Consider the following 19,330-nt stretch of genomic DNA (forward strand, 5'->3'; position numbering starts at 1 on the left):
TGCTTTATTGAGTCACCATCATATAGCATGAGCTAACGGCGCCCTCTTGTGGCAACTTGTGTTATTACTAGTACAACAGGAATACACTGTATATAATAATGCTATATATACATTATACACATTGCACTAACCTTTCACATATGGTTACAAATGATAAACCTAAGTATCAATGTGTAATACATGTCATTTTTTTTAGCAAAAGAATACTTAATAAATCTGTGTAAAAATAATCACACATTGTATCATGTGGTAAATAAAACAAACTCTGAAATTTAAGGACCTGTAACGTCGACATCATGTGCAGCTAATTGCTAAACTTTTCACGTTTAGCCGTTGCTTTCCGCTCCTCCCACAGATCCTCCTCCTTTCTCCTACATTATCAGGTCACATTTGTTCCTGACTCTGCACTATTATTTTTATTTGTTGTAAAAATAGGTATGCAAGACATACAACATGACTAACAGCATGTGTTGAGGTTTAAGAGGCGTGTTTCTCTTTTGAGAAACTGCGGCCTCTCCTTGGAGGTATGACACATTGAATGCCCGTTAGTTAGCTTCAATAGACCTGCAATTTGTGAAACAACTTGTAAAACTGATGCTTAAAAAATGCCATTAACAATGTCAGATTTTTCCCAAATCGCACCCGGCTCACCCATTTTTTATTCGGCATTTTATTAGAAGACAAATTGATTTTTGCAAGCAACTTCCAAGGTGTCAAAATTTGTCTTAATATCTATATTATAATATTAATTATATAATCTATATCGACATATACAGTACTGAACACCAATAAGCAATTGGATATTTAGTGTTTTATTACTTTATCATAATTTAACTCAGTTTGATAATATTGGTAATTTGGTCTTTTCCTATTGGCTGTTAAACAGCTGATCATTTATTATTAATGAGACACACAGACTTCTATACACTTGATAAGGGATTAAATATAGTCACTTGTTAAAGAGCCATTAAATTAAATCTCATCTAAGTTTCAAGAATTCAAGGTATGAATATGAACATGTAGCATCAGTCTGTTTGTTATTATTCCTACCAACACTGTTGTATTAGATCAGGGGTGTCAAACTCATTTTAGTTCAGGGGCCAAAGATGAAGTAGTGTGAGCTTTAGTGGGCCGCAGATTTTAGGCTGGAAAACGAGGAATTTCAACATTAATGTCCCCAAGTTTGAACTTTTGAACTTTACACGACGTATAAATGATACATGAAGTATGTAAGGCCCCGACAATATTCAGGCAATAAGTGACAGATGTCAGTCCCTGCAAGATTTTCTCTTTTTTATTTAATTTGGGGAAATTATGTGAAAGAATTTCAGGAAAATCGAGTTCTTTGAACAATTAGAGATTTAAAATGACTGCAGTCATGTGATAAAAGCATGGGAAAATTGTGATCCACAAACTATTGAAATATTTGGTAATTTCAACAATAATTTGACTTTCTCCTGCGGGCCAAACTGGATGTTCTAAAGGGCCAGATTTGGCCCCCGGGCCTTGAGTTTGACACGTGTATTAGATCATACAAAATAAAAAAGTCCAATGATAAAACACACATCCCACAATAATGGAAACGTGCAGTCGAGTACGACAGGATTAACACTGATGTCAATGACGTTTCATGGGGGGGTAACAGTAGGACTCTAGAACTTGTGAGAGGGGCTGTTGCACTCATCCCATGGAGCACATTGGCACGTGAATTTTACAGTCCAATTATTTTGCTTGAAACACATCAGTCTGGTTTTTGTGCACCTGGAGATGGGTGTGTTGGGTGGGGAGGGGATGTTTGGTCAGTTACTCTGGTTGTTGCCCACAGGAGGAAACTCATTCTCGTCATCCAGACAAACGGGGCCCTCGGCAAATTCGTGTTCAGGAATCACCTCGCCCTTCTGGGCCCCCCCATCCTCAGAGTATCCTGGGAGAAAGGAGTGCAGACAGAGGACTTAGTTTGGCCCTCGACCTCATCACAACCCTAACTTTTGTAGTGTGCAGTAACTAGAATTAAAAAAAAATCATATATCACCAAAAATGCTGATGGACTAATTAGAATATAACTTCCTTAGTTTCCTATCTAGCTTTATAGTCTGCATTTTGAACAGTACAGTTAAACAAAGCAGTTAAGAGGAGTCAAGTCGTAAGGAATTCTTTGTAGATTTTTCTTAAATTGAAAAAAGTTTAGAAACCCCCCCCAAAAAACTACAATAAATGAACTGACAACTTATATTTTTAAATAATATACTTGAATATTGCAACATTACTATAGATCAATTCCTCATTAGCCAGTTAACGTATATATTTTTACCCAATTTGAACATCTGTGCAGAGATCTTTATATCAATGTTGCATTGTCAACCAGTTGTGCATCAGTCGTCTTACCCATAAGGGTGGTGGTGGAGGGTGGGGTTGAAGGGAGAGCCACAGTGGCAGCATATGTTTGGCTGGGAGGTTGTGCGGGACCATCCTCAGGGTTCTTCTCCCCATCCTTCATCTCTGGCTGTTCCTCACCAGAGTCAAAGAGTCTGTAGGAACAAAGCCAACAGATCAAAGACTGTACCAACCAATGGGACACGTGAACATTATGGCGCTGTATGCAAAAATCAAGATAATTATTCAACCCAAGGCGATGAATTCCAAAAACTCCAACTCCATTTCTTCGGAATAAGATTAAACTTTATTAGACTCCGTAAATAAAAGATGAGAATAAAATACAAACCTATGTTTTTGGACAAGAACACACTCGCCTCCATCTTGTGGATCCAGATTATAGATGTAAAGACACCCGTCTGAGGACGCCACAAGCAGCCGAGGGAGCTTTTGAACCCTGACGAAAACAACAAAAGCTAATTAACCTGCACAAGCAGCACAGACCGTTTATGATAACACTCCAGCGTTTCTGTCAGTGCTGACTCACGCAGCCAGGGCGCAGATGTTCTTTAGGCCGAACATGTTGAGTCGGACGGTGGCGAAGGCGCGATCCTGATGCATCATGTCAGACACCTGCGTGGGCAGGTAGGTACTGGCTGCTGTGAACATTTTGCCAACATAGGTTGACCATGTGGGAGACTCCTCCTCCTGGCTGAAAGGATGGAGGGATGGTTATTACACACATCTATAGGTAATATTTGACAACGATACACAATGGCCGTGTTTGAAATGGAATCCTATCGTACTACTCATGCTAAGTTTGACGTCAAAATTAGTATGTAGTGCGTTCACATTACATGAAAAGATTATGCGAGAAATACCCAGATGTGATACAATATCGGGACATTTTTTAAGTATGCACAGTGGGCACACTAGTCATACTCAATCGCCCCATGATGCATTGTGAGCCGACATTCAGAGGATGTAAAATCATCCTGGGACCAACTTCAAGCTAAAAATTAAACATTTCTGTCACACCTCAGAAACCTGCACACCTTCTAAACCAGGATTCCTCCTACCTGGTACTTCTTCGGTCCTACTTGTTTCTGTCTCTCTACTTTAGAACATCTAAATGAAAAGAGTTCTTAACCAGGCCTTTAGAGCTGGCTGATGAAACATCTAATGGATCCTGCACAATTTATCACGCGGACCCTGATTTAAACACCTGAAAATGTACAACATGGCTTTATTTTCAATGCCTTTAAGCTATAATCTTAACAATTACTAAACAATGCTTTCTTATATGTGTGCCTGAGTGTTCTTCCCCTTATGATTGCTGTGGGCTGGGACGGGGCTCTGTACCCTGTGACTCTAAAGTGCTAAAGAGAGAATATATGAGTGTGAACATTCACCTGGGGCTGTGCTGCTCCAGTTTAAAGATATGAACTGTCTCTGTGTTGCTGGAGGCGCACAAGAACTGTGCGTCTGCGCTGAAGGACAATGAGCTGATGCTGACGTATCTAACACACGATGAGACGACAAAAACACAATTGTTTCAGCCACTTGGTCACAACACATGGCAACATTTTTACTGGTTTTATAGGAAACACTGAACTCTAAAGGAATGAAAAGGTCATCTTCACGTGACCTTGAGTCAACATGTTCAGTGTTTACACATATAGATAAGTTGTGCTTCACAGCGAAATCACAAACAACATCAACGACAAACCTCTTCATGCCTCGTCGAAATTCAAACAGTTTCTGTCCTTCGGGAATACTGAACACCCTGATGACGGTACCCTGCAGATGAGAACTCGGGTCAGAATGATAAATAATGACACAGAAGGGTGTTAAAACAGGGTGAGTTTCCACCTTCTCTGATGCACTGGCCAGTTTTGTGCCTGATGAGTTGAATGTGAGGGCTGCCAGGGGGCTGTCGTGGGCCTGGATCAGGGACAGTGTGCTCTAAGGAGAGAGAAATACGGATAAATAAGTGCTTTATACCAGTGGTTCTCAATCTCTTTTGGCTCAAGTAGCCCCGTTCTCTTATTTCTGAATCCAAGTACCCTCTTTCTCCAGCTACAACATTTTGCTCAGAATACTATTAAAAATAAAGCAACTATAGAGCAAAATGATAGAACGAATGGGGGTTAACTTAACACAAATTTTAAAGACTCTTAACTTTGTAAATAAGTGAAAGAAATAGTATTTTGTGTATCATGAATAGGTTTTTTTTTTTTTAAATAATTTCCTGTCATCTCCCACCTGGTGTGTGACCAAAACTGAGCTTTGTATTTTCAGTCCATGTTCCAATTAAGATTATTTTCATCATCATCATTATTATGATTATCATTTTAAATCAAAAATACACATTTTAAAATCTCCATATTTTTCATGCTTTTATTTGATACATTTCCATTCTTTCTCAAGTACCCCCTGGAGTGCCATCGCGTACCCCCATTTGAGAAACACTGTTTTATTATTACACCATTTCCATTGACATGATGACAGCTTTTAAATATATTCAGCACTACGAGTTAATTTCAAGCTCACCAGGTTGTTTGCATCATAGATTGTAATCTCTCCAATGGTGGTGCTGCCGGGGTACGCCAGGTATGAGTTCCCATGGTTTATGGAGAGTGCACACAAACCTAGGATGAGGAAGAGAAGTCTATTCTTTAATATGTAGGTGTGTTAAATTAATTAGAATATCTTCTGAGGTTTCTGTATTAAACCTGTGGGATTGCTGGGTGTGTTGAGGAGGGTCTTGAGTAGTTTCATATCTTTGATGTTGTGAATGTAGATGGACTCCTCCAAGCACACCACAAGCCTCTGGGGGAAGAAGAAAAAAAAAAAACCCAGCAGCACCAGTAGAAAAAGGTCAGCATGAATCACGTGAGTATAATTCACAAGGAAAGGTCGCAGGTCATCTCCAGTTACCTGTCGGTTCAATCTGACAGAGAGGATGTTGTTGGAGTAGCTGTAATTGCAAATCTCTGTCCCCTTTTTGAAATGGTAGACGTTCATTCTCTGAGGCATGGACAGGCTGACCACCACTACCAAGCTGCTGGAGAACAGACGCTCCACGATGTAGACATCTGAGCAATCCACTGAGAAACAAGAGGTGGGATTAAATGACATCATCAGCAATGCTGCTATGATTTCCTGTTATCACGTTCAACCACAGCCTATGCAAAAACTAAGCGACTGCTTAGGGCCCCCAACCTGGCAACCCCACGTGCACGTTACTAAGACTGCTGTGCTTTGTGCGCATCAAAACTGCAGGGCGCATTTCCAGTAATCTACCCAGCCATGTATTTGTTTGTAATTACAAACTGGCAACCTAGAGAGTGACGCTGGCAGAAACAAATATCTGATGTAAATACAGTACACTGACTAAAATGAAATTAGTAATAGCTTTCACATTTTTTTCATGTTGTAGGCCTGTCAATCACCAAAGCTTCTGAGTTTCCTGGTTTTACCCCTTGGCCATGTTTGCATTTTTTATTTATGTCAATTTATTTTACTTTAAATGTGACCCACAATGGCTTGTTTTAAGATTCAACTTAAGTAAAAACAACTGATATTGGTTTTTTTTTGTGTTTGTTAAAACCGTATTTCAAGATTGTGCCTTTTTGTAAGAATCTACGTTTAAGTATAGTTAATAATTGCCTTATAATAACACACAATAGTCATAATTTTAATCTTCCTGTCAACTATGAATAATTTTGTTTTTACAAAAACACGGTGGGCCGTCGGTGGGCTTCTCTACAACCAGGCTTAGCAAGCTTTCTGGAGGAAACCCTGGATAATAATAATACCAAAAATGTTTTTGTTTGACCATTTTTTTGACTATGGGCCCCATTTACTGATTTTTCCGAGGGCCATTAAATGACCTGGGCCGGCCCTGCTTTTGACACACATCGTTATGACACTAGAACTTGAATGATAAGTTAGCTGAGTAATTACCTCTCTTTGCTGATCTAATGCAGAAATGCTAAAAATAAGTATGACTAAACTAAACTATGACCACAGCTCTAATTGTTTCACTAACGTGTGTCATCTGATGGAGCAGGTGTGTGCGGGTGTGGCATACGTCTAATGTGGGAAGGGTCGGATTCTCTCATACCTCCCTCATGGATGCAGTCCAGCTTGTCCACAGCAGTGACCGAGAAAAGCCAGTATCCAGTCTTGGTGCCCACTGACAATGAGCTAAGCAAATACACACACACATAAAAAAGAGTACAATCACGTAAGATTTCCATTATACAACTTTTAAATCAGAAAACAAGGTCAAACTCTTTTTTTTTTTAAACTCAGTATACAGGAAGACGGGGCTATCATGTGAGCCTGGAAAGCTTATCTTCAACTCTTCAACTCTGCGCCTGCTAAAAACCACTGTTTACATCAAGGAAGTTTGTCTTTTTGTGGTTCAGGGAAGAAAACGGGCTTGATGACTGTGATAACACGTTAATCTTCTTACAAATAATCCATGCATAACTATGTGATATAATCTATTAGAAATACTACATGTGAAACTTTATAACTTAAAAAAAAATGGTATTTAGTTGGTTTTTAACTTTTAAAACACCATACTTCCATTTTACTTCTACATTGGGTGCAAAGTAATATCAGTTTAAGGAGAGTTTAAAACCATCATGATGTCATTTCTCATTGGAAACTTCAAACTTTCATGCTGAAAGCTGAGCATTGTGTCCAAAATAATTTCCCATTTATGGTAATAGAGGATAAAAAGAGCCTGATGAGACAAAGACATGGTACTAATAATAATAACAATAATACATTTTATTTGTAATGCACTTTACATTTGACACCAAATCTCAAAGTTCTACAACGGACAACAGAATGAAAAACAATACAACACAGCAAATATTAAAAAGACAGGACTAAAAACAAGCATTAGCAGTTAAAGTAGGCTTATGTAAAAAGGTGGGTTTTAAGTCCATTCTTAAAAGCGTTGGTAATTTACAATGTCATAAATCAAAGTAAATATGGACACAATAAAAAAAAAAATGTGACTTATTTTTAGAGAAGTGTGTCTTACTTCATGTGTCACATGCAGTTTAATCTACAGTGGTTTTGAACAAAAAATAAGTGTTATAATTCACAATATACAACAACAATTGTTTCTTGCAATAGTTCATTGATTTAGTTGGACATCAACGTTTTTTTAAAAAAATATTATTACAAATTATTATTTTATTATTTTATTTTACACAGTCTGTTTTTGGAAATTAATTAGTTAAAAGAAAAAAAAATGAAATTAATAATTGTATTAGGTAATTAGGTTCAACTTTTTTGGGGGGGGAGAGAGGGGTCAACTTTTTTCAAAAGTTATTGTTCACAAACATGATCAAAGTTAATTGACTTACAATTAATAAATACTGTTATCTAACTTTTCCATATTAATAAATATTCACACTTTGGACCGAACAAAACTATCCGAGGGGCCGAATTTGGGTCGCAGGACCTTATGTTTCACATGCCAGGTGTAAAATATGTTCTAAACTTTATGTAGATGAGTTTAAGCATAAGTTTTAATGAAGTATTGGTAGACTAACAGTTCTGCTCAAGACACAAAACAAGGATTGTGAGGATAAGAGTGTAAGCATTCGTTGCCTTAAATAAATAGTATAGAATGTTGTTGGGAGCGGGTTAGTTCACCCGGGGCCAGGCCTGCAGGTCTCTTACGTGGTGTCCTGGTTAAACGAAGCACAGATGAAGCGTCGATGCGCCTCGGGACAATCCGGTTCCTCCTGGGTCTCCATCCGAGCCGCCACGGCGCCCACTCTCCCTCTCGGTGGTCGAGATCGCAGGCCTTGGGATCCAGTCGATCCCGCTTCCTCTCCTGACTCCAAGCGCCACGCTCACAGTGTTCAGGGAGAAGAATGTCCCGGACAGACCAGCTCACAATGTTCGCATTTTACGGCCTCAAATATGAACAAGTACGAGAACCAACGACAGTCCCAACCTTCAGCTGCGGTTTGTCTAGAAATACTCGCCACCGTCTTTGTGATATTATTACGAACTTCCAATTTTCATACAGCAAAACAAAAACAGCTGATGGGAGGATGTGTCACTCCAAGGAGCGTTTCTATTGGCTACAAGCAGAGGGTTGATCCCACCCCTACTGAATGTCCATTGGGCAGTCCGCTTAAATCTAACTCCGGATTGGCTTTGACAGCTGTCAATCAAATGTGAGTTATTGCTTAAAATACGTGACTGCTCATTGGCTAATGGTACTTTCCGTCTTATCACGAGGAATTGTTTTGATGTTATTGGATAAAATGCATTGGACACGTTATCAGTCCACAATCCCTGTGGAAAAATGAACCACATATATTAATAAACTATTAAATATTGTGTCCAAATCTACACTGTCACCTTTGTCCACTGGCTGGTTTTATATCTTTTTAAAATGACATGTATTATATCAATATACCATTTGTCACATTTTCCACAGCTTTTTAAAGTCATATATCTGATAACGGTGTAGTTTTAAGTATGAGATGTGTTTCGAGGCAGTGTGGGTGTGTCTGTAGCGTCAAATGAACTCCAATAAAATGTAATTATCTAAATTAAATAAAAAACATATGAGCCTGATTTTAAGTTGCTGACAGCTATTTCGACCTGACAGAAACCTACTTTAATGGTTTTCTATGGGGCCATGTGTGGGGACCTGCACTAATAAAGACATCTGATTGGTTCTTTCCATTCAGACCGAATGGCATGGATTGGTCAGAGTTTTTACAGGATTCCTGCCTTTTATGAACACTTAATGTATTGTTGACCAATTCACCGAGAATATCAAGAAGTATTTCTGACCTTTGAATGTTGATTTGGTACTCATTCTGGTTCCAAAATTAGTCTTGTCTGCACTAGAGAATAATACAGATAGCTACGGCAATGTAATACAGGTATAGTCAGATAGAAAAATGTGAGCAGTACGCCATTGGAAACTTTGGTGTGAAATGTGTCACTGGTTGTAAACACAGTATTACACAGTGTTTCAAACTTCCCTGACCTGAAATGTTACGTCGGAATCAGATAAAAACCTAAATGTCATGGTGAACTGATGAATGGAAGAAAACCAAACAAAAGTTTGATTTGAATTGATTTCTATTCCTCCACAATGCCCTTGACATCACGGTTTCCGTGCGGGCGCCTTTAAGGTTGCCATGGGTTACAGGCTCACATGTCAGCACAGGGAGGATTGACGTCATTGACGGCTTCTGATTGGTCCTCGGCAGTATCCGGTGGGGCAGCGGTCCAGGACTCGAAGAGAGAAAAAAACGAAGCCCGGAGAAGGATCTGCTAACGGTACGATTTGACACACGTCTCCCATCCCGAGTCTCTACTCAAAGGCTCGGCAGGATTTTATAGTTCCGTGTGAGTATCTTTGTGGTTTTGTTTGACGGAACACGTGACCTTTGTAGGAGATACAGTGGTTTCCTCCGTCTATCGTTTGTTTATCATAGAGCTCAAGATGGCGTCATTGAAGAGAGCTTTGCCATCGCACAGAGCTAGCCTGCTAGGCTTTACGGCAGACATTCTTTGACACAACACAGACCAAAGATAGTTCATCAAAACTATAAATCATGTTTTATATGAGCCAATGTGACAATGAATGACAATAAAATCACGTTGATTATTTTATATTGTGCTTTTGACGTACACGGCTACAACTGTTAGCCCTCTTATGAAGCCTTCCTTGACCTAAACGAACCTCATACTAACTCTGAAATCGAGCATATTTCCTGCCATTGAAGATTAAATAATTCTTTTCTGATTATGATTATGTTATGTTACAAAAGTCGTTATCAAATGCAACAAATAACCGATGTGATTGTTATAAATGTTGCATGTTTGAAAAGGCGAAATCTGCCATCAAAATGTGCAAGTAGGTCTGTGTTTGCACCGAATGACCTATAATGTGTTGTTTACCACTTATTTGTTATTTTAGTAACAGGGTGTAAAAGATTTGCGGCCTAATGTGATGTCAGCAGGGCACTCGGAACAATTATGGCATAATAATACTCCAAAAATAAGGGTTTCATTGTTTTACAATAAAGTTCATGTTCAACAGCTGTTGATGTGACATTTAATTATTTTTTTTAAAGCAAATTTTGTGCAATTTAAATGAAATTGAGACGCTCCTCTTCTGTGCATTTTTCTTTATTTTAAATTTCATCAGTGCAATTAAAAACAAAATGCATAATCCAGATTGGGTGTTACAATGAGTTACATGCATTTTTTTTTCTTCTTAAATCCTTAAACATAAGAATAATTTGCATTTGAATAAAATAAATACATTCGAAGACTCTGAAAAATAACCCCAATAAATCCAATAAAAAGACGATATGTATTATATCAGTGATTTAAGATGCAGGCTGATGTAATCCAATACTATATTTTTGTTGATATCAAACTGATAGCAATATCGGAGCAGGACAATCTTGGATTAAAGGTTTAAATAGACTTTAGGGAAAACATAATGGTGACCATTCATATACTCAATATTTGTCATCCAAATTTTGCTAAATCCTCGTTATGTCTCACCGTGTAAGGTCCTAATAATCATTATCTATCCTTTAGGGTGAGCTATGACTAACTATTGCAAGTTAGAATATATCAAAATGCTCATTTATATTCTGCAGGAGTGCTTTGACAGTCACATGAAGATATTTTCTAAATAGCTCTTTCTTTTATTAAAATTAAATATATAGTAAAAGAAAGACGTAACAATGTTTAATTATAGTCATGGATATATTATACAAAATGTATTTTTTACTTCTAGTATGCTTTTTTTTTTTCATTTTCGTTGTGCGTCATTCTGTTTAAGTGTGAAATCAATAGAATATATCAACTGCAATTGTTTGGTCATACATTTGTCTTTGTCACACCAACAACACCTTAAAAAACAATCACTAGAAATCCAAAATTCATCCTTTTAAGACACCTTAAGGTATGTTTGTCACAGTTATCTAACACGTCCATATACAGTACAGAGTATTAAGTAGCCTGATCCATGTCACACTTTGAATTAAAAGAGACGTGTTTATTTTAGGCAAAAGATGGCGAACTCAAAAACAGTATCAGTGTAAGGGAAATTAACTATTGATGATTTACTGTGGGAACTCGTCATATGATCAGTTTTAATCTGTGACACTTAAGAAATCTCCGGCTCCATAGTGACTAAACAAGGCCTCGTCTCACTGCTTTTCTCACTCAGTTTCTATTTCTCGCACATTCTCTCTGCCCGGCTCTCATCCCAATGTCCTGATTCTGTTAGGGCTACTTTATCTGTTTCCCTGTAAGTCCACCTCCCGACTTCACATTCTTATTTCTATCCCCCTCGTTATTTTACAGCAAACACTTTCGAGGTCACAAAGCAGGGTTGCAGTTTTCGTCATGGCTTCTGGAAGCACGAGCAGCGAGGAGGAGCGGAGCCTGAGGGAGTGTGAGCAGTATGTTCAGAAGCATAACATCCAACAGCTGCTGAAGGATTGCATTGTCCAGCTGTGCACCTCCAGGCCAGAGAGGCCCATGGCCTTCCTCAGGGAGTACTTTGAAAGGCTGGAGAAGGTTTGTGATTGAAACCATGTAGTTACCACTGTGCAGGGGAAATTCAATGTACAGTGGAGTCTTCAATGCATGCGATAAAATCAGATTTGACCAACCTATGAAAATGGCTTTGTTTAGAACTTTATTTCTTTTTCTCATCGAAACGAATGAGGAGTTTTTTTTTTTTAGTCACTTAAATTTATTTCAGTTTCATGTTCAAAGCATTTGAATATATGCATATAACACCTCACAATAGGTTTGTTAATGTTGGGTTTTGGGCTTAGGTATCTACATGTTTTCATTTCTTGTCACAGTGTTTAGAAATAGCAGAAGTTTTGTGTTGTTTCTCATTTAAAACAAATGATTGATTATGTTTTGATGGATTTTTGTCCTAGCTTGAGACATAAGTTCACAAATGATATCAGTGTGTTGTTTTACCATGCTAAGCTTTATTTTATCATAACAATTGTGGCGATTTAATGTTAAATCATGACTGTACAGCTGTTTGGAGAGACAGAAAAAAGGCAGAAGCATTACTTGAACCAAACCAAAACAAAATGTGCAGTAGTTATCCCGTTGTGATGTGTTTTTTTTTTTCAATGAATTAAAAAAAAAGAGAGAGATAGTTTTACAAGTAGCTAAAGTTGTGGACGTTTGTTTAAAAAGCTAAGATCTACTCGTCAGCTGCAGGAACATTTCTTTATATTATTTACTTAACTTTGTTTGGTTATAGTTGAGCACCTAAGGGCTTTAAGGTTTTATGGGTCTTTGTGAAAGCCTTTTCAATAGTTTACTGTGACTTTTGTCAGAGTTCCATTTATTTTGAAAGGCTCACTCTTTCTCTTTTAGGAGGAGGCCAAGCAGATTCAGAATCAGCAGAAAGCCAGCAGTTCTCGCTCAGACTCGCGCGATGAGGAGGTGTCCCCACCCATGAACCCTGTGGTGAAGGGTCGTCGGCGGAGGGGGGCGTTCAGCGCGGAGGTGTACACAGAGGAGGATGCAGCTTCATATGTCAGAAAGGTTGGAATACAAACTAAAATAACACTTTTTCCATCATAACACATAATACATCCCTTTTCTAAATGATGACTTCGTGAGTGATGAAGTCTTTTTTTTTTCTGAACCGTTTTTTTCAGGTCATTCCTAAAGATTACAAAACTATGGCAGCTTTGGCCAAAGCTATTGAAAAGAATGTGTTGTTCTCACACCTGGATGACAACGAGAGGAGGTACGGGTTTTTAAATAATGTTTTTAGGACAGATTAAGCTTTTGTGTCGTGTTTTATTAAACTCTCCCCTCACATTTCTGATCTGTTTCAGTGACATTTTTGATGCAATGTTTCCCGTCACGTACATCGCTGGTGAAACTGTTATACAGCAAGGTAGGGGAATCCAATAGTAATCAACAGTAATCCAGGTTGTAGTCTGTGTCTGTGTGCGACGTTGATGATGTTTCTTTGGGCTCCAGGTGATGAAGGCGACAATTTCTACGTCATCGACCAAGGAGAGATGGATGTGAGTTTCTGCACCTTGTTATTGTTGTATTCTAAACAACCAAGGCAACATTTAGCTCCAAATAACTCCTGCCATTCCAATCCTGACAGGTGTACGTGAATAATGAGTGGGTGACCAGCATCGGAGAGGGTGGCAGCTTTGGAGAGCTTGCACTGATCTACGGCACCCCGAGGGCAGCCACAGTTAAAGCCAAGACCAACGATAAGCTGTGGGGCATCGACAGGGACAGCTATAGGAGAATACTCATGGTGAGGAGACGGATGATGATGATGATGATGATGATGATACCTGTGGGTCTGAGGCTTTAAACCAAGGCATAAAAGGCTTGTTGTGAAATGCTTTCCAATTGTCTATGCTTGGGATGTATGGAATACCTGTTACTGATTGATGTCTTTATTTCCAACATGTAAAATGATAAAAGAACAACCGTTAAGAAAATAAAAAATGATGAATTACAACAGCAGAAATAGACCATTGATATGATCCACCAGCACTTAAACTTCTCAACTTACGAAAGGAGTAGGAAGAAGTGTAAACTTATTTAATCCTCTCCTTTAATCGCTACCGATTTTGCTGTTTAAGTACAACTAATAATACAATTAATTACCCATATATCATTAAACAATCTACATGTTCACAAATAATCCATAGTTAATCATCAAAACAGGTAAAAACAACTGGTGATTACTGATTAGTAGTCAGATTCATTCCTGTACCTTGTGAAAATAATTTATATTTGTTTTTAAACCAAATTATGTTTGAACTTTGTTTTAGCTCCACCCTCATTCTGTTCCACAATTTTACTCGACAAATTAACATACAAAAACTTTTCAAAGTTGTTCAGACTCTTAAAACCTTTAAATGTAACTTTTCCCTTATTGTTTTCTTTTGTAACTTCTTGACTGCTTTCTTTAGCTACTCTCACACACGTGACCTTTTTCCACAGGGAAGTACTTTGAGAAAGAGGAAGATGTACGAGGAATTCCTCAGGAAAGTCTCCATTTTAGGTGACCATTTCTCGTTTTACTGAAGTTCATCCCACATCTAAGAGCAAAAAATGAGATGAAAATGACATGAATGCTACGGAGTCTTTTTAGAAATCTTTCCAGTTGAAAGCTAAACTTTTATAAAGAGGATTTTGCTGAGTTCAAACATTGCTCTGCTTTGCCTCCTCAGAGTCTCTTGACAAATGGGAACGTCTGACTGTGGCTGATGCCCTGGAACCCGTCCAGTTTGAGGATGGTCAGAAGATTGTTGTGCAGGGCGAGCCTGGAGATGAGTTCTTCATCATATTGGAGGTAAAAAGTTTATTCCGATGTGAACAAAGGCCGTTTGTTGTCTCCCTCTTTGTCGTTTTATCAGTTTAAGCTGCTTTCCAAGCTTAATGTTATTCTATTGTGCTCACATGCGCCCCCTGTCGGAGTTGTGAAGTGGTGCATCCACTTAAACCTGTTTGAACTACAGCTAAAGCTAATTTTGTTAGCTCAGTGTTTTACTGGTTAGCATCACTGCCTTACAACTGGAAAGTCATAGATAGAGCTCAAGTCTTTTTGTGCATAACTTGCATGTTCTCCCTGAGCATCCATTAGTTATAACATGGAACTCTGTTTTGTTTCTACTCAACTGTAGGTGACGGATTTAGTTTGTGTCTCTGAATGGATTAAAGATGTGATATATAATATAAAGGTGTCATTGCATAATGCCAATTTTACAATATTGTCAAATGTCCAATAAATATCAATAATATAAACATAACTATAGCTAAACATCTGTTGTGTTGCTTAAGAAGACAAACTTGGACCTTCTTTGTGTGTTTGTCTATCTAAAGTGTATTTAGTAGATCTTCAATAGTTGTGTTAAGACTGTGCTCGTTATTCTCTTTTAAAGTAAAAATCCATCACGACAAAGATTAGCTGTTGAATATGTGGCATTTCCCAAATTTCTTCAGAATGTTACAGAAAAAAATGTATTCTTTCAATTTCTTTGGGAATGATTGAATCCAGTCAACCATATAATCTATGGACACTCGCGGAGAACATGCAAACTACTCAGACAGTCCAGGGCTGAATCCACAGTCTTCAGCAATGATCTTTGCTTATTGGCTGTCATGAAACACTTATTTTAGTGATAAATCTTGAAGCTTTATGTTATTCATTATTGTATTTAATTGTTTAATAATTAAAAAAACCAAAACAAATATTAACAAAACAATAACAAGTTTCATAAGGTTCATATTATGTAATTAACGCTGAGTAATGGTGCGTTTTCACTGGACGCGTCACAAAATGTTTGCGCAACCAGATTACATACAAAGTCAAAAGGATAAACGCGGTAAGAGGCAAATTCTTCTCCTGTTGATCTGCTCATCAAGAACATTGGCCGCGACATGCGCGCTTCCGATTTTCCGTGACATTCGTCATTCGCCCAAGTTGAAAATATTAAACTCCAGCGAATGTTTTGTGTGACGCGCAGGTGCCAAAGCCAATCAGAGTCCTTTTTGAAAATGAATAGGCCGTCAACACGGACACCGGTCTTTTCACCCATTTCAGCATGGAGGAATAAATAATCGTGGCCGTGTGTGACCACCAGCAGCTATACGACACAAACTGTTTTTTTTTTTACTGGAACCGGAGCAGGAAGATTTTGACGCAGCTCCTGAGGAAAACAGTGAAACTCACCGAGTTGGATGCGACGCTGGTCAACCTGGTGAATTGGGGAACATTGGCGTCAAAGCGTTTTGACGGCACTTCAGTTTCCACAGAAGGTGAAGAGCATCAATTTTACTTTTCCATAGTTGATGGTGAAAAGATAGGGATTCTGGTCGGCGGCGCTTTTATATTCACTTCAGATGCGCTTATGAAGCGATAATGGGACGTGAAGCGAAGACGTTTTTCGATCCTTAGGAAGCTTTTGCGTGGAGCACGGCACAAAAATTTGTGGCGCTTCCAGTGTGAACACAACATTAGAATGAGGAACTTTAAAGTATCTTGTTTTGAAAGTGACATGCTGATTAGTGTGTGTGTGTGTGTGTGTGAGACAGGGTTCTGCAGCAGTGTTGCAGCGTCGCTCAGAAAATGAAGAGTTTGTGGAAGTCGGCAGATTAGGACCATCGGATTACTTTGGTAAGAATAAAGAAAATAAAAGTGATTAATGTTAAGTGTAAAAGGTCATGTTGAAATCCTAAACTGATTTAAAAAATTTAGAATCTGTTTTGGGAGTTCCTTTGTTTAATGTGTGTGTGTGTTTTCAGGTGAGATAGCTCTGCTGATGAACCGCCCCCGTGCTGCCACCGTGGTCGCCCGCGGGCCCCTGAAGTGTGTGAAGCTGGACCGGCCTCGCTTTGAGCGCGTCTTAGGCCCCTGCTCAGACATCCTGAAGCGAAACATCCAACAGTACAACAGCTTTGTCTCGCTGTCCGTCTGAGCGCGCTCCTCATCCTCACCCATCACCCTGACACGCCCCCTCACCTCCCCTCCACCCCCCTCCTCCTCTCAGACCCAGGGTCCATCAACGCCACTTTGCTTTTGGCTCTTTTCTTCTGGCTTTTGTTGGCTTGTCCCCTCGCCCTCCTTGTTTTACACCTACCAATCATTATGTGACCTTTAGCCATTCACCAGCGCTTGTACCAGCTGCTGTACGCTACCTTGTAGGCACAGTTACACCACGTTACTTAACTTATGTATGTATATGCTGGTTACGCTTTCTTTTTAAACACAGAGCAGAGGATGTGAAAGACTCAAAGGGCCTCAGAGAGGGGAGACAGACAATCAGACTTTACACAGCGCTTTTGGGTGAATTTGCTGCAGATTTCCGTTTTAAGGTTTTAAGTGAAGTGAAGGTTTGCTTATTCCCTGCGTATGAGTTTCCTTTTTGACATCAGTTAGCCTGATTAGATGCACGGATATTAGAGCCGAGGCTACAGCCCGTAGAAGGCAGGATGTATGCTGTAGCATCCGACTGTACGCCATTTTCCGGAACCTGCTTCATTTGTGGATTGATCTGATTGGTCAGCGGGTTTTTTGTTTTTTGCGTCACGGGAGAGAACTTGCACAACGTAAGGTTTGTATTGTGCAGCTACCAGGCTAGTGCCAAATGTCTATTACGGTCTCATGGGGAGAATGCAGCGCTGTGAAAAGGCTATCAGCAGCAGATAGCTGCAACAGGAAGTAGTTGTTACTGTCTGCTCAATGAAACCAACATACAAGAACTGCCTTGACTACTCTGAGGGAAAAAAAAAAAATCAATAAAAAAAGGAAAAGTATTACATGTATTTCAGTATTCAGTTTATTTAGTGTATACCAAATATCTTGGTCACTCTTCTGCTAAGGTTTGTAATCAAATGTTATCATAGTATAGTTAAAAGGATCATAGTTATATTATCATTGATTAAATGATGAACTAATGGTTTGGAGTGATGGTGATCTTAAAAAAAAATTGTTTAACTGTCTTTTGTAAGCACTTATTTTTCCATAAATTCTATTTTAGGTGTCCAGTGCCACAGAGTAAATAAATGCTTCTTTTTTGTCGACTGACAAAACAGTATGTAATTGTATTGTGTAAAGTGTCATGGATTAAAACTTTTTAAAAACAGATTAGAAGTGGGATCACAAGCTTATCTGAGTAAGAAAAAAAAAAAAAGAAAAAAAACAACCACCAGTGAGTGCATCTGGAGAGTGTTTGTGTCCTAACCTCACACAGCTGGGCAGAGTGAGCAGATATTTATTTCAAACTACGATAGTCTCATTGCTTTTTGCCTATTTGAAAAGGTGGCTGTCTTTTCATCAGCTTGTGACCGGTTCTCTATGCTTACTTGGCATGATGTTTTTAGGCATCAGTGATCTGGAATGAATGGAAGTGTGTTTTTTTAAAAAAAAAAAAAACTATCCCGAAGCAGAAAATGTACTCCCGTTGCTTAACTGCTTCATGGCTATTTAGATCGCTTAACATGTTTAAGTCCATTTTTAATACAATTATATTGTATTGACATCTGGATTTGTCATCTTCTCCTTTAATTCCTGTTAGTAACGACCTGTAATGGGTCATATTTCTGTTTGGGCTATTTCAGATCATTTGTATGTGTTTAGAGGTAAGACGTGTCTTTATTTGTCCAGAAACAGTTTCCCTTGCTAGTGGTGAGAGAACTTGAGCGAATGTTTCTTCACCCTTATAGTGATCATATTCATCAGCGCCCCTCCCCCAACCCTCAGGTTATCCATGCGGATACAATCAACACATCCAGGTTGTCCTGATCCGCAGGAAGTGACGCTGCATTAGCAGTGAGGGTGCCACCAAAACAAAAGGCTTTTCATGTACAGTATATATAAATATATATATATATATAGCTGCTTCATCGGTTTAAGTACAAACACCTTTTATCCACACAGCAGACGTCCCGGTTTGCCTTAGCTTACTTAACCTGGGCTTACAGTAGTCAGCAGTCCCACCTTCAGTGAGATAGTTTGGTCTGCGGCGCAGAGAGCTGCAGAACACCAGAGGACCATTCTTTTTTCTATTCTATCCTGTATTTAGTTTATTCTCCTGTATGTGCAAAAATGTTTATCCTTTTGGTATAGATTGTTCCAGATGGCAGTTTAAGCAATAAAAAATTACAAAAATGACTGTTTGGTCTCAGAAGTTGTTCTTTTTTTTCAAAACTCTTACCATTGGACGTGAGACTTTTTTTGTTGTTGTTGTTACAGTCTGTGGGGATTTTTTTCTGTGTGATATCTGCAGAACACCCATTGATAATTACAAATAGGTACAAAAACATTAGTATTTGACAATGAGTGTCTTAACTTCTCCACCATCTAAACTCAACCAGTGATTAACAAAGTACGTTTAAACCAGAATTAAAATCA

At 38.7% G+C, this 19,330-nt stretch overlaps 2 protein-coding genes and 1 long non-coding RNA gene across 4 annotated transcripts; 2 read left to right on the plus strand and 1 right to left on the minus strand.

Moving 5' to 3' along the window:
- Positions 1-1,422: 1,422 nt before the first annotated feature.
- On the minus strand, positions 1,423-8,487 carry wipi1 (WD repeat domain, phosphoinositide interacting 1). Its single transcript, XM_028475478.1, has 12 exons — positions 8,086-8,487; positions 6,503-6,585; positions 5,314-5,483; positions 5,109-5,205; positions 4,927-5,024; positions 4,246-4,338; positions 4,103-4,173; positions 3,786-3,893; positions 2,921-3,085; positions 2,723-2,830; positions 2,386-2,528; positions 1,423-1,924 (listed from the first exon to the last, which is right to left on the minus strand). Exons 1-12 carry the CDS (start codon positions 8,160-8,162, stop codon positions 1,800-1,802), a joined length of 1,338 nt encoding a protein of 445 aa, XP_028331279.1. The 5' UTR covers positions 8,163-8,487; the 3' UTR covers positions 1,423-1,799.
- LOC114481097 (uncharacterized) lies at positions 5,391-6,613 on the plus strand. The gene is made up of 2 exons (XR_003676212.1): positions 5,391-5,497; positions 6,449-6,613. It is a non-coding gene; the product is annotated as an uncharacterized LOC114481097 (long non-coding RNA).
- Positions 8,488-9,566: 1,079 nt separating the features above from the next.
- On the plus strand, positions 9,567-18,146 carry LOC114481096 (cAMP-dependent protein kinase type I-alpha regulatory subunit). Of its 2 annotated transcripts, none has more exons than XM_028475480.1 (11): positions 9,567-9,714; positions 11,764-11,979; positions 12,808-12,978; positions 13,095-13,186; positions 13,278-13,339; positions 13,426-13,472; positions 13,562-13,720; positions 14,419-14,479; positions 14,649-14,770; positions 16,513-16,594; positions 16,723-18,146. In XM_028475480.1, exons 2-11 carry the CDS (start codon positions 11,806-11,808, stop codon positions 16,893-16,895), a joined length of 1,143 nt encoding a protein of 380 aa, XP_028331281.1. In that variant the 5' UTR covers positions 9,567-9,714; positions 11,764-11,805; the 3' UTR covers positions 16,896-18,146. The 2 variants fall into 2 exon arrangements, with proteins under 2 accessions (XP_028331281.1, XP_028331280.1); XM_028475479.1 differs by having other exon boundaries at positions 9,622-9,783.
- The last annotated feature ends 1,184 nt before the right edge of the window (positions 18,147-19,330 follow it).

Source organism: Gouania willdenowi, chromosome 19 (assembly GCF_900634775.1).
Source record: "Gouania willdenowi chromosome 19, fGouWil2.1, whole genome shotgun sequence".
NCBI classification, from domain to species: Eukaryota; Metazoa; Chordata; class Actinopteri; order Blenniiformes; family Gobiesocidae; genus Gouania; species Gouania willdenowi.